Source organism: Mauremys mutica, chromosome 5 (assembly GCF_020497125.1).
Source record: "Mauremys mutica isolate MM-2020 ecotype Southern chromosome 5, ASM2049712v1, whole genome shotgun sequence".
NCBI lineage: Eukaryota > Metazoa > Chordata > Testudines > Geoemydidae > Mauremys > Mauremys mutica.
The window spans coordinates 137,098,452-137,114,264 of record NC_059076.1 but is presented as its reverse complement, the minus strand read 5'-3'; the positions used below and the strand labels follow the sequence as shown (position 1 = coordinate 137,114,264).

Here is a 15,813-nt window from a genome sequence, read left to right as displayed (position 1 = left end):
GGAGGTTGTACACTACTGATACTCGTCTGGGGACCAAACAACAGAGATGGGCTCCTGGTACGTATATCTCAATTGTGAAAATAGCTTGTTAGCTGTCCCCAGGAGCCTGAAAGGCTGCCTTGCCTGTTCCCCCAGGCTAGGTAGCACCCAAGTAAATGCTGTAGGAGCAACCTGGTACCACTTGGAGCTTTTACTTAGGAAATCAGGATAATTTTAAACTTGGGAAGGGATTTTTAATTTATCCCTCTGTAATCCCGTGACAGTGCAGCTTCATGGGGAGTGGAATCCTCATGTGCCTCTGGTCACAGGCTGCCTGAAATACTCAAGCCTTTAATGTTGAGGCAGTTTGGAGTGGAGAGAGAGAGAGAGAGAGACCCTTTCCTGCCTTTCAGAGTGCAAGGCTTTATGGCTGACGATCAGAAGGTACAACTCCCATTCTTCTGCTGCCTCAAATCTGAGCCCCTTTCCCTAACAGAATGAGGGTCCCTGGGCTGAAAGCTAGACAGGCTGAGTTTCCATGAGGCTGCAATCTGAGGCAGGTACAGGATTCTCTGCTTGGCCAGACATATTGCAGGGTGAGGGAGGGCTGCCGAGCATGTTACCAAACACTGCGAGAGAGACTATGACAGAGATAAACCCCAGCAAACACTCCCTCATGGGGCAGAAGACAAAAGAGAAGGCGGTTTTATCCCCTGGCTTTCACCTCACTTATTTATTAACAATACTAATTGCTGCTTTGTGATGGGCACACTTGCCTTCACCTTTTTGGGACACGGAGTCTCTGGGTTTTGCAGGACTTACTTCAAAGTATAATGAGAACACCCCAATTCCCAGTGGGAGGAAGAGAGCTGTGTAGGTCCCCTGCTTCTTTTCCAAGGGATTCTGGGACTCAATTTATAACGGGAGGAGGGGGGAGCCAGTAGCCCAGAAAGGGTCTTATTTTTATGGTCCTTTGTTATGCCAGGACCTACCTGTAACTTTAGCGCCCTCGTGGCCAAGATGGAGTCTGCTCTGCAGGCAGCTCTGGCCAAGAGAAGGCGCGCGCAGGAATGCAGCGGGAGAAATCCCTTCCATCCCAGGGCCACCTGTTCCAAAGCCCCCTGAGTGAACACACACACCCACAGGAAAAGTACAATGGCTATAAGAAAGGGAAATATTTATTTACAGAGGGATGAGAGGAGAAAAACAACAAGGGGAAATATAAGGGGAGCAGTAAAACAGGGCTGCATCCAAGCCAAGGCCCCACGGGCCCAGTGGGAGCACAGTCTGGAAGGGCAGGCACCGAGCAATGTGTCTGCACACAGAGTTCAGGAGCCCTGAGCAAAGTTCGAGTCCAGTGGTGAGTCTTGGGTGCTCCTGGTCGTCTTCGGCGCCAGTGAACTCTCCCCAGCAAACCCCTCCGGTGCCCTCTTCTGCCGCTCTCTGCAAAGCCACCCAGAGCGACCACCTCCCCACTTAACTAGCTACAGCCTCCCTCCTTGTTCCCAGTGCAGAGTGACCAGCCCCAGTGCTCCCAGCCCCACCCAGCTCTGGGCAGCCGTGATCCTGGGTCCAGCTCCTACCTGTCCTTCTCGGGCGATTCCCCCCGGCACAGGGCTCCTCCTGGCTCCTCTCCTGGGGTGGCCCCGATCGGCCGGCCTGTCCTTCCCCGGCTTCAGGCAGGTTCTCTCTGCTTCCTTTGGGAGAGCCTGCGGGCTGCCGCCTCTCCCCCCATCCAAGGGCCAGAGCCACCCCTGGAGATGCCCTCCTTTTGCCTCACTCTCCCCCTCCCTCCTAGGAAAAAGATTTAAAGGGGCCATGCTCTCTAAACCCCAAAGGGGTTACATACCCCCGGGGTCGGCTGTATGAAGTCTGCATCCTCAGAGCCTCTTCCTATTCTGCGCTATCTCCTGGTCAGGTTTCCCTGCAGTGGAATCATGGCTTCTTGGAGGGTTGGGGCCACAACATGCCTGTCCGACTCAGAGCCTTGTGCCTTAGCAAAGAAAGGGTTGGCTGGCTCGGTGCAGGTTGGGCATTTTTTTACCTTCTGCCATGCCTGGGAATGCTGCCTCATATACAGAGCACCTTTTGGATTCAGCCCACTGCTCTGGAAAGGGGAGCTCAGCAGGGAGGCGCTGTAGCAGAGGCTCCAAGTGGCTGTGACCACCACACTGCTCAGATCTCGGACCAAGAGAAGGCTTGAAAACAAGAAACAAAAAACCTTTAACTGACCGGAAAACACCTAAAAATAACATATCTAAAAGAAAAGGACAGGAGTGAAGCAAACCGCCATTTTGTCGCTGGGGAGGCAGAAGATCTGTCAGCAAGCAGGAGACAGGCTACGCTGTAGCTTTGAACCGCCCCTGGATACTGCAGACAGGAAGGGAATAGCCCATACATATCAAAATTGTGGGAGACTCTGGGCTGCAGAAAACAAGATTTTATCTACCTTGAAAATGATCTCTCCAGCAGCTTAGGCAGCCTTATGAGTCCTTGCCATGTTCTTAGTATGAGAAACTTGCTTCTTTTGTTACCCTTCTTGTCTGCCCCTTTTGCATTTTCTGCATAGAAGCTCGATACCACCTTTCCACTACAGAATGGTTTCTTTTTAATATTCAATTCCAGGAGCTTGGGAATTTATTCATACATAAACCCAGGCAAGTCCTCAAGCTCTCTATTAGCAATTCCTTACACTCAACGTTTTTAACTCTCAACTGATTCTAGATCTTCTGTCTGCAAAGATGTTGATCGTCATCAGCTTTGGGGTGAATTTTGTTAACTCACCAGATTACTTTTTATTGCGATTTTTCAGTGTCACTCATCTGGATGGAGTTCTGTTTTACAATGATGTCCAACACTCATAGCCTTCCATGTGCACTACAATCTCTTCAAGTGAAATTAGATTTTTGCATTTAGTTCATCTTGCCATGCAAAACAGCAGTCATTTCTCTCAGGCATCCTTGTGGGTTCTCTTTCCTCTTTCATGGTCCTCTGTACAAAGCTGCACTGGAGCACTCGATGGAGACCAGTAGCTTAAAGAAATTTGCCTCATCAGCTCTGTATCTCTTTGTAATTTTTAAATACGCAACAATGGTGCAAATCTATCCAGTGGAGGGAATGTAATGAATAGTTACAGTTACACACAGGCTTCAAAGGAAGTTTTGCTCTGTGTGAAATCCTGAAACCCAGTTTCTTCTTGATTAAAATTCTCAAGTAGACAGTAGCATCAAAACGGACCTGACCTGTGGTCTGTTACTTAACACTAAGAAAAAAAGATGATGAGATTTCAGATTGTGCAAGCTGCACCAAACTGCTGATCCTATTTTAAGTGGACAGTTCTTATCTTCCTATCACACAACACACTAAATTTAGTATATTTAAGCAGAAATCTGCAGTCCCCAAGCAAAAACTCAGTCCCCCTCATTTCTTAGAAAAATCAGTCTTTTCCCAGGGCAAGGCTGAGAGCAATACTGATGCAGAATGAAAACGTCTCCTTCTCACTGACTAGTCTTTGATAAATACCTTCAATTCTAGCACCACCAAACCAAGTAGGATGCCGAGATGAAAAATATTCAGATCTCTCTGACCTTTCCTCAAAGCCCAGTGCAATGTATAAGGGGGGTAATTTAATCAAAGATCTAAAACCAAAAAATAAATGGCCTGAGTTAACTGGTGTATTCCCACTGGTACAGGGAATTTGGCAGATGTTGGCTAAAGTGATTGGTCTTCCAGCTAAGACCCTAAAATCCACCCTCTTCTGGGGCATCAAGTCCAACAAGTCTTCCACCCTGTTCCTGGGCTCCACTACAGCCCTCCAGGGCCACCTTTTGCTCAGTCTGCAAACTCAGCTGGCAGCTTTGAGGAGAGGCACACAAACACTCAGCAGGCATCCCAGCTGGGAGTCACCCTGCTCCAGGACCCAATCTGCATGCTGTGGCTCTCTCCCTTTCCCCGGGATCTCCTGCAGGAGTAGTCTTGCTCCCTGAAGCTCTGACCCCAACTGGGCTATATGCTTACTTTTATAATCACCTGATCCTTACCCAACCAGTTTGAGTTCGGAGCTATCTGAGTCATCAGAAGTGAGGATAGACCGCAATTTGTCTTAAAGGACCAGCCAACTCATGACATGCACACACAATTGCATGAATATATTTTAGGCTCTTAGAAATATAAGATGTGAAGCTACAATTCAGATATTAGGGTCTGATTCAAAGTTTGAATGCATACGGTTAGTTTAGCATCTGTTTATGTGCATACAAAAACACCTATTTTTGTGCACATACATCACGTATTACCCTACATTAGTCAGGCATGCACCAATGTACATGTTCTGTGGTGCATGCCTAACTCTGAAAAAGGTGTCCCACAGTGTCTTTAAAACCTACTCTAGAGTTCTCATTTGATACCATGTGACAGAATTATAGTTTCCAGGCTACTGACAGTCACTCTTTGAATTTTAATTCTGTAAATAGGATACAGATAAATGCATAGATACATAAAATATAACTACCCCACAGAGAGGATCTCTTTTTTTCCCCCAGAAATAAGTGAACAGCAGCATTTGGCTACAATTGTGTTAGGTACTATGCATGTCAACAAATAAATTTTCTCAGACACTTTCATCATCACCGAAAATTAAGTTTTAATTCCCTGGAGCGGTGTTTGTATTAATATTAGCTAATTAGTTTTGTAACTGACTTTGCAGGCTGTGTTAAAAAAGAGAAGAGGAGGGAATTAATGTCCAAATGCTTCTCACCAGGCATTTCCACACTTCAAATTATAACAAACCCAGCACGGAAAGCTGCTGGGAACTTGTCTCATGCTGAAATGACAGTGCATCTTTACTTAATCAGTCCTGGATTAAAAAACTTATTTATCATAATCATGCCCAATAGGAGAGGACACAAAAGCTGACCTTTAATAAGCCTACTAAGACGTCATTTTTAAGAAGGAAGAGAGGTGCATGTTACATACAAAATACAAGACATACAATGACAAGACAGCACCTTTGATTGACTATGGAGTTTTTATCATAATAAATGAAAGATTGTATATCTGTCACTCATTTTTCAAATGGTCAAATTAGACACTTGTACTACTGACTCCCGTTGTCACAGAGAAAGATCTATTCCTCTGACACAGGCTGAATGAAAAAAAAAGTTGGGCTCTCACTAGTGTTAAACTCTCACCACAGCCTGAAACATTGGGCTGCAGCTCTCTTTCAGTATTTATCAGAAGCAGCTTCTTTATTAATACACCTAGGTAGTTATCTGGACTGCATCAAAACTGCAGGTATAAAAAAGTATGCGCAATTGCATGTCTGATTTATTCTTTCAATTGCCTCTATGGTGCATGCAAATCAGAAACTTACATGTATAAATTGTCAACCATAACTGGCCACCTGCAAGCTCAACTGTGGCTGAGCTAATCGGGCACACAAATTGACTTTTTTTGTACATGCAACCAGCCTCGAATCTACTCCTGAATCTCTCTATACGTTAATAAATTGTTGCTGGTCTTCCCTCTACAGCCTCTCTCATTTCTGCTACACATTTCTTAAGATGGTGACCATAAAGCAAATACAGTATCCACTGTGAAGATAACATTTATATTGTGATGGAGCTTAAGAGCGACAACCAGGGTGGCTCCCATTCATAGATTTCAAGGCCACACGGAATATTATGATATCTAGTCTGATCTCCTGCATAGCAATACACCACAGAATTATACCAAGTGATTCCTGCATCAAGCATGTAACTTGTGGTTAAGTTAGAGCATACCTGACAACCAAATAAATCTTCATTTAAGTTTTTAAGTGAATGAGAATTTACCACATCCTGACCCCAGATAAATTGTTCCAATGTTTAATTATCTCATTGCTAAAAATGTGCACTTTATTTCTAGCTTGAATTTATCTAGCTGGACTGAAGAGTGCTATAGTATCAGATCTTCTTTCCAGGTAGGTACTTGGTCAGGCAAGTTTTACATAAGAACGGCCATACTGAGTCAGACCAAAGGTCCATTTAGCTTAGTATCCTGTCTTCCGACAGTGGCCAATGCCAGGTGCCTCAGAGGGAATGAGCAGAACAGGTAATCATCAAGTGATCCATCCCCGTCACCCATTTCCAGCTTCTGGCAAACCGAGGCTAGGGACACCATCCCTGCCCATCCTGGCTGATAGCCATTGATGGATCCATCCTCCATGAACTTATCAAGGTCTTTTTGTGAACCCAGTTATAGTCTTGGCCTTACAACATCCTCTCGCAAAGAGTTCCACACGTCGACAGTGCATTGTGTGAAGAAATACTTTCTTTTGTTTTAAACCTGCTGCCTATTAATTTTATTTGGTGACCCTATTCTTGTGTTATGAGAAACAGTTAATAACACTTCCCTATTTACTTTCTCCACACCAGTCATGATTTTATAGACCTCTATCATATTTCCTCTTAGTCATCTCTTTTCCAAGCTGAGAAGTCCCAGTCTTATTAATCTCTTCTTATACAGAAGCTATTCCATACCCCTAATTATTTTTGTTACATTGGAATTAGAAAAGGTACAGAAGAGGGTATCTTTTTTGAGGTGGGGCGACCACATCTGCACGCAGTATTCAAGATGTGGGCGTAGCATGGATTTATACAGAGGCAAAATATTTTCGTACTATTTATCCCTTTCCTAATGATTCCCAACATTCTATTCACTTTTTTGACTGCCGCTACACATTGAATGGAGGTTTTCCAGGTAAGTCATTCTTGTAGCACTTTCCTGAATTCTTGCCAATTTATTAACATCCTTTTTAAAGTGTGAGCACTCCAAGTGCACACAATGCTTCAGTGACAGTCTCACTAATGCTGTATGCAGTGGTAATCCCACCTCCCTACTTTTACTCTTTAGTCCTCTGCTTATATATCCAAGGACCTCATTTGTTCTTAGCCACCTCCCTGCGCGGGGAATGCTTGCATAGTTGGTTATTCACCATGACCCCCATCCCTTTCAGAGCCAATGACTTCCAGGATAAACTCCCACATCTTATGTGACCTACATTCCATTTTCCTGGACGCATGACCTTGCATTTGACACAATTAAAACATTTTGTCCAAATAAGCCCAGAAGGCAGAAGCTGGCCTTCTGAAAAGATGACAGGTCTGATAGGTATGGTGAGGAGTCAATCGTGGAGGACTTTGAAAGTGAAGACAAGAGGTTTGTATTCATTGCAGTGGGAGAGGAGAAGCCAGTAGAGGGACTTCACATTATGTAGTACAGGGGTAGGCAACCTATGGCACACGTGCCAAAGGCAGCAAGCGAGCGGATTTTCAGTGGCACTCACACTGCCCAGGTCCTGCCCACCAGTCCGGGGGACTCTGCATTTTAATTTAATTTTAAATGAAGCTTCTTAAACATTTTAAAAACCTTATTTACTTTACATACAACAATAGTTTAGTTATATATTATAGACATAGAAAGAGACCTTCTACAAATGTTAAAATGTATTACTGGCATGCAAAACCTTAAATTAGAGTGAATAAATGAAGACTCGGCACACCGCTTCTGAAAGGTTGCCGACCCCTGATGTAGTAAGAGCAATGAAGATGACTTTAGCAGCCACATATTGAATGGAAAGGAGGAAGCATCAAGGTCAGAGGAGGAGGAGGAAAATGGTGGCAGTCAAGCTCGAGATGATCAGGGCTTGGACAAGTTTTGGCAGTGTAGGCAGAGAGAAACGGTCAGGTCTTGGAAATACTGGGCAGGAAAAAGTGGCAAGAATTAGACATGGCCTGGTGAATGCGTCAAAAGAGGGGGCTGAGTCAAAGATGCAGCCAAGATTATGGACCTGAGCAATAGGGATAACTGATGTATGCAGTATTGTTGTAGCTGTGTCGGTCCTGGGCTATGAGAGAGAAAAGCTAGGTGAGAGAATATCTTTTACTGGAACAACTTCTGCTGGTGAGACAGACAAGATTTCGAGCTTACACAGAGCTCGTCTTCAGTTGCAGGAAATTTGCTCAGGGCATCGCAGCTAAATACAAGATGGAACAGACTGATTGGCATAAGTAATTAATACATTTCAAAGGACCATTCAAGGCGAAGTGGCCCATCAACACTCCTCCAGTCATAGGGAGGCTGGGAGGGAAGCAGCTGAGAGGGGTTGCTAGTGGGTTATAGATTGTTGTAATAAGTCATAAATCCAGTGTGTCTATTCAGTCCATGATTTTTAGTGTCTAGCAAAGAAATGAATTTAAGCTCCGAGGCTCATCTTTTGAATGTGTTGTGCAGGTTTCCTTTAAGGATGAGGACTGATAGGTCAGATACAGAGTGATTGCTTTGTGAAAAGTGGTCACCCACAGGTACAGAGTTTTTGTTTGTTCTGACAAGGTCTGGTGCTGCTTTGAGTTGGTGTGTTCTGGTGTGTTTTGCTTCTGATGATGAAGAGCTTGGAGAGGTTGGGAAGTTGTCTGAAGGGCAGAAGAGGATGTTCAGGAAAGATTTATTTCAGGATGGGGTCCCCATCGAGCACGGGTTGTAGTTTAATGATATGCCTTATGGTTTCCAGTGTGGGGTGGTAGGTAACAACTAGGGGTGTGCAGTCAGAAGAGGTTTTATTTCTATATCGAAGCAGGTTCAGGGAGAGTTGATGGCATTGGATAAAATTTCCAGAAGCACCTAAGTAACTTGGAAAAAATTGTACCCATTGTTAGTGATTGAAATAGGGAGGTTTTGGCCACAATCAAGCTCACTTGATGGCTGGACATTCATGAGGAGATATGGCAAAGAGAGGGCAAGATTTTAATTTGGATGGAAGATGGCAGGTCCAGAGTACAGATGTGCAAGTCATGGCTAGTTGTCAAGATCATGTTTGTGGATAAGATCACCCAGAGATGGGAGTAGATGGAGAAGAGGAAGGGGCCAAGGATAAAGCCCCGAGGGACTGCATCAAGAGAGGAACAGGAGAAGAGGACCCTGCACTGTACATGGCTCTTGAAGAAGCGATTTGGAAGACTGGAGGGAGAACCAGGAGAGGATGGAATCACGAAAGTCCAAGGAGGACAATTTCAATAACAATATTGTTTGGTTGTGTCATGGACACCCGGATGGGTCAAAAAGAATGTGAATAAAATACTGGCCCTGAAATTTAGCAGGGAATTAGATCACTGGAGACCCTGGCGAGGGCTGTTTCACAGTGGGGAGAGTGTGTGTGTGCTGGGGAAGTGGGGGGTTGGGAGAGTGCAGAAGTCAGACGGAAGAAGATAAGGAATGGAATCTGAGGCCTGGAATTTAAGACAGCAGTTATATATGGATGTATTAACTTATAATGCCACTATCTTATTTTGTGCATTATTCTCTATCACCACCATGATACATCTTAACATGTCACTTTCCAAAAGGCATGTGATAAAAGAACAAGTGATTTCACATACCTAATAACCTACCATGTTTCATTACATTCTAAGCCTCCTAAAAGCAGCCTGTTTCCATTTCCCTCTTTAAAGTGTCAAAAATATTTAGTTATGTTGCTCACTGGAGAGAAAACAAGCACACACTTTACACCACTCTATCTTTTCTTTTCTAGCCCTATAGAACACAAAAGACATGTACCTGCATGCAGAGTCCCTATTTTTACTCCAAAACACATTTCATATCATGCCAGAACTGCGTTCTTGACAAATACTTAAAACTCCTTTATTTTGCTAGGAAAAAAATTTCTCCACACTGTTTTCACACCCCAAAGACACCTCTTGGCTTCATGAAACTAATGCAAGTCAGTGTAGGATTAGAGACAGACTGTCCTTGTGTATTTTTAATTCTTTTTTGTTTTTTCCTACATCTTCAAATGTCTCAGAATAGCTTAGAACAGATTCTAAATTTGCATTACAGTGCTCTCTCAACAGAAGGTGTTGCAAAAGTATTTGGTTACAACCTGTAGTAAATGTTTTTGCTATAAATCTGCGCTGTCCCTCCTAGCTGCCTGGAGGTTAGGTACCATGGCATTACTTCTCTACAAAGGTTTCGAGCCATAGGGTTAGGGTTAGGGTTACTGAATCATAGATAGTGACTTAGCTTTCTCTTAAATAATCAAGTTTTCAGCATGCAGCACCTGAATTGTTTGAGGTAGTTGCTATGTCTTCAAAGTACTTCCTCCTCCCCTCCCCTTCCCTGGGGTTCAGCTTCTGCCATATGCTTTTCATTCAAATGTGTACCTTGATCAGGCAGAGATATTAGCTGGGTCTGGACAATATTTGCATTGGAAGTAAAAATGATATACAGCCAGGTATCATCTGCATCATGCTGGTAATGAGACCAGAGCGTCTTAGAATTTCATGCAACATATTCATGTGCACATTAAAAAGAATGGGGAAAAATCTTTCTTGTGTGACTCCACAGGTGAGCGCTCCGGAGACAGAGAAGTAGCTGTCTAGTTTCTGTAAGCATATTGAAAATAAAGACTGGGCCCATTTCAGAACTCACCTGCCAACAAGTGCTGCATCTCAGAGGAGACAGTAACATGCCATGGTCTCAGAATGAAATATTGCAGACAGGTCCCAGAGGACGAATATGGATGTCCTTCCCTTATCCATGGGCAGGAGGTGGCCATCCACCAGGAGGTGGCCATCCACTGTCTGTCCCATGGCCTGGCCAGAACTCCAACAGTAAAGAGACTAAAATACTGGCTGTAGTAGGAAGCAGCTAGGATTATCTTGCCTAAAAATGGGAGATTTTACATTGGACCATAGACTGCAAGGGCTGATGGGGCCAAAGATGGTTTCTTGAATTGGCCAGACTATGGCAGGTTTTCCTTTACAAAAATGGTATTGACAATCTGTCAGAAGTCCTACTTTAGATACTCCTGGGCACATTTCACCAGAACTGTGAATGGATTCAGCATGGAACTGAATCATAGATAGTGACTTAGCTTTCAGTGCATTTTAGAGTGTCCTGCCCCAGTGATGTGCCAAATACTGTAGTGTGTTTTCTGTCTTGAATTCAGTGGTGTTGTTAAAGACTGTATGAAAGTAATCCTCTGCAAGTAGTCATTCAGCTGTGAGGCAGCTAGGACTGAAAGTGATTTGCTATTTGGAAAAACACTGCAAGATGGAATTTAGCTGCTGCAATGGAATCAGAACATAATAATGGTTATACTGGGTCAGACCAATGGTCCATCTAGCTCAGCATCCTGTCTTCTGACAGTGGCCAGTGCCAGATGCTTCAGAGGGGATGAACAAAACGGAAATTTTTAATGATCCATCCTCACCATCCAGCCCCAACTTCTGGGAATTGAAGGTTTAGTGACACCTTGAGCATGGTGCTGCATAAGAGAAAGGTCTTTTCTCTACTATGGCAGTAGCACAGTATATTTCTGTTAAAATTCTAACTGAATCTGACAATTTCATGACACCATTGCTCCAGATACCTTCTTTCCCACTTCATCTGATGCACATTAGAGAATCATGGTGCTCTGCAGTGGCTATGGGGGGGGGGGGTGAGGTGTGTTTATAGTAGAGGCCAGTGTCTGGTCCTACCACCTCAAAGTATTCATGCTCTGTGACCCAACGATTGGGTAATGTTTTCATAGAAGTGGCTCTTCTCCCAAGAAACCAGAAGAACTGCCATGTCTAGAGACAAAATAGAAATATTTAAAACCAGATGTCGGACTATCCTACAGCCATGCTGAGTGAAAACCCCTTAGAAATTGTACATTCAAAGACCTAGAGATACTGAATTGATATTATTTCTTTATTTTAATGGTTCGTTTTTAAAGGTAGCCCTGATATGACTGTTTCTCGAGAACCAACAAAAAACGGTTCTTGGGGTGTTATCCCAAAGTCTAAAACTTAAAAACAAACTTTACACAACAAAGGAAACAGAATCACAGGGTGGAATGCTGTCTAAGTTCTAATTTCAGTCTGAAGACAACTGCCTCTTACTATGTAACATCTGATAAGTGACTTCACAAGGGAGGCTTGAGAGTTGTACCACAGACTAGGTTTAAATGAGTTTCCCTAAGTTTTACAACTATTTGTTTAAAAAAAAGGAAAAGTCAATGGGACAGATATATAGGCCACAACAAGGACTGAGACTGATAATGTTTTATAATGAAGCCCATTAATAGTGAATTCTGATTCAACAGAACAACTCTGTATATAATTGCAGCAGGGCCTTCTCACTCCCATCTCTGCTTAAGTCTGCAAATAGCTCAGAGACAGTTTTGCTGGTAAAACATCTCACGGAGTTGGTTTAAAATATTTGTTTCCACCACCCTATACACTATATAGCCTTAAGCCTACAGTCCTAGGGAGCCCAAAGCACCTGAAAAAAGCAGGGAAGAGCAATCTCTCTCCCCCAATCTTTTCCTGCTTTCTCCCTTCTTTCCTTCCTCTGCCTTTTGTATCATCTTTCTAAGGGCCTAACTAGCTTCTTCATTCACTCAGCCCATCAATTAGACACAGCTCTAAAGTAATTAGGCCCGCTCTAAAGTAATTAGAGTTGCAGTGACCAGAGTGCTGGCTAAACTGCTGTTGCCGGTCACAATAATAAGGAATTTAATTCCCAATTTGTTTCAATGAACTACAGTGCACTGCATTTTTCTCCTAGTGTACTGTACACAATACAATTCTATATACTGTATACAATAAAAAACACACTTTGAACTAGTAGAGCATCTCTCCCCTGAGGATCCAAGAGTACGTTATCAATATTAAGAGTATAGAAATGATAGCTTGACTATATTATGGTTTTACTGAATACAGGGAAATGAAACAGTCAAATAGAGAGAGAAGAGAGGGACCTTTCAGAAAAAAAAAAGCTGACAAGCTGTCCATCAACCGTAATCACATCTGTAAACAGAGTATAATGCTAAGATACCCCTTCACTTCCATTTGTGACTTAACAATGTCCCCACCCCCAAAGGATAACTTCACACCAGTGACATTTTCCATTTAAGCTCTCATTAACTGTCTCAGCTCCAGGTGGAACGTGGTATATTTCTCAGCCTACATTCACTATAAACCCTGATTAACACTTTATTCAAGAAGTCAACAAGAATTTTTCCATTGGACTTTAGCTTTCTTTCTTGTCAAGAAGTTGAAGGGTGGAGGGGGGGGAGGGAAGGATCATCTGTGCTAAATTTAGTTACCTTCGGAGAGCCGGTAAAGTTTCAATGATTTAAGTTATATTAATGTAGAGTGTTAATTTGTTTGAAAATATTAAGCAACGTTATCATTAATGTTAAATATCTAGTAATAGAAACAGCATCTTATGTTTGACAGAAGAGGAAGGTGGAAAAAAATCATCATGAAGCAGGCTGTTGTATCAAATAATCAGAATGGGCATTCTCAAATCTAGCAATGCTACTTTATTTACATACTTTCCAGTGAAATAAAAATAAATGTGGATCCTTGAAGATATGCAGGAAAATAAGCACTTATCCAGAACTTTAAATCTTCAAAGCACTGTAAAAATTAATCCTCAGAACACCCGTGAGGTAACTACAAATTATCCCCACATTGCAGCTGGAAACTTAAGCAGATAAATTAAATGACTGACCAAGGCCAAACAGCAGAGACAAGATTAGAACTCAGAACCTCTAACAATTCTGTGCTCATTCCTTAACACCATACTACCCTCTTTCTTCCTTATCTCACATTTAGCCCACTGCTTCACCCAAACAAAATTATACGTTGCACTCCGATAGCACCTCCCATTTGAGTTCAAACGTGCTTTATAGATATTTATGAATTTAGCCATAACTCCCCTGCAAAAGAGAAGTATGACTATTCTTATTTAAAAGACAAGGAAACAGAAGCACAGAGAGGCTGCACATGGCCACACAGGAAGTTTATATAGTAGTTTGGAATGCAACCCAGACTAACTTGCTCCAAGTCCTGTATTCTATGTGGAGATCCATCCTTTCCGATTATAGCAGCACTCCATCAGATAAGCCAGGGGTAGGCAACCTATGGAACGGGTGCCGAAGGTGGCACGTAAGCTGATTTTCAGTGGCACTCACACTGCCCGGGTCCTGGCCACCAGTCCAGGGGGCTCTGCATTTCAATTTAGTTTTAAATAAGGCTTTAAAAATATATAAGAAGCTTCATTTTCTTTACATACAACAATAGTTTAGTTATATATTATAGACTTATAGAAAGAGACTGTCTAAAAATGTTAAAATGTATTACTGGCACACGAAAACTTAAATTAGAGTGAATAAATGAAGATTCGGCACACTACTTCTGAAAGGTTGCCGATCCCTGATATAAGCAATAAGACATGATATGGCATGTAGCATCCCACATTGTCATATCTATGATTTGTTTTCCTAGTATTATACTTTTGGAATAACATAAGGTTGAGAGGAAATAACTATATATTGGCACTTTTAAAAATTAGAAGTAAAGGGATCTGACTGACCGAAGGAGTAGGTCACAGGACTGGGTCTTATGATTCTACATGGCAGCCAATTAGCCAAGTTTTAGTAGACACAGGTAGCATATTTACATGTGCAACACAGATGGAAAAATTAGAGCACTTTACTGAAAACAACAAAAGTTAGTATGGTGAAAAGTCATCACACGTTTATCAGAGACATAAGTGTATGAAAAGTGCATTTCCAGTGTGCTGTGATATACTTTTCATATTCTGCATGCAAGAAAGGGCAGATGGGAGACTGGCTGGGATCTCCATAAAATGGGAGGAAGAGCAATATTATGGTAGCCTGGGTGCCTTTTTCAAAAGTGTACCCTTAACTCTCAGCTAGTCCGCGCCCCCCGCCCCCATTAGAATTACAATATTTTCCCCCAAAACCACTGATGTTGCCCTATAACTTTAAAGTGAAGGTTAGAGCCATTCTGCTACAGAGGAAGTTAAAGGCAGGAGCTAATTACAGTTTAACACTCCAGCAAAGGAGACGGGCTATAATAGCAAGCTTCTGATTTTCAAATTTCCAAACTGATTGAAAAAAAACCATTCCTACTATACACTGTTCTTATGCTTACAAACTCTGGAGTCTGAGTTTCTGGAACACAAGATGTTCCCCTGCCATACTTAGTGCATGACTTAAACTGCAGAACCAGGATAGCAACATAGGATAGCTTTCCATTAAAAAGCTAATCAATGTATTTTATTATATACCTCTGCAAACAGAAGTCTATATGCTTAACTGAAGGTAAATACTGGATGTGTATGACTAAGTACATGTAAGAGATACACAAAAGTGGCAAAAAGTCATTTAGAGAACATTCAGTACTGTCATTTGACCTGCCTCTCTTCGACGCGATGCCCAGCAACTTTGTTTAATCTTCCAAACCACGGCAGCCACCAGGAGCAAAGACAGGAAACAACTGTAGAGGAGAAAACACAAATATTTACTGCCCCCATTCAGAATACATCAGCATTTGAAAGCTATAACAAAATAAAGGCTAGATTATAGTCCTTTGATGAAAGGCTAGTCCTCTGATGAAAAAAGCTATAGCAGTGCAAAGTGCTTTGCAAACATTAAGTCTCATTAGGTACCATGTCCACTTTACGGAGAGATAAACAGGAGACACAAAAAGGTTATTAAAGCGACTTGCCCCAGGTGACACAGCAAGTCAAATGACAGAGCTGTGATTAGAATCCAGAAATTCTATTAGCAGGGCCGCCCAGAGGGGGGGGCAAGAGGGGCAATTTGCCCCAGGCCCCGGGCCCCACAGGGGCCCCCACGAGAGTTTTTCGGGGCCCCTGGAGCAGCGTCCTTCACTCGCTCCAGGGGGGCCGGAAAACTCTTGCGGGGCCCGGGCCCCCGGAGCTTCTTCGCTCCCAGTCTTCGCTGGCGGAGGGTCCTTCCGCTCCGGGGCGGAAGGACCC

General features: G+C 43.0%; 1 protein-coding gene across 1 annotated transcript in view; it reads right to left on the bottom strand.

Annotated features, from left to right (window-relative positions):
* ATRN (attractin) overlaps positions 1 to 15,813 on the bottom strand; it is a 259,935-nt gene that overhangs the window by 36,727 nt on the left and 207,395 nt on the right. The window contains exon 26 of the mRNA XM_045019462.1: positions 15,230 to 15,308. Coding sequence (XP_044875397.1) covers positions 15,230 to 15,308 — 79 coding nt within the window. The remainder of the gene's footprint in view (positions 1 to 15,229; positions 15,309 to 15,813) is intronic.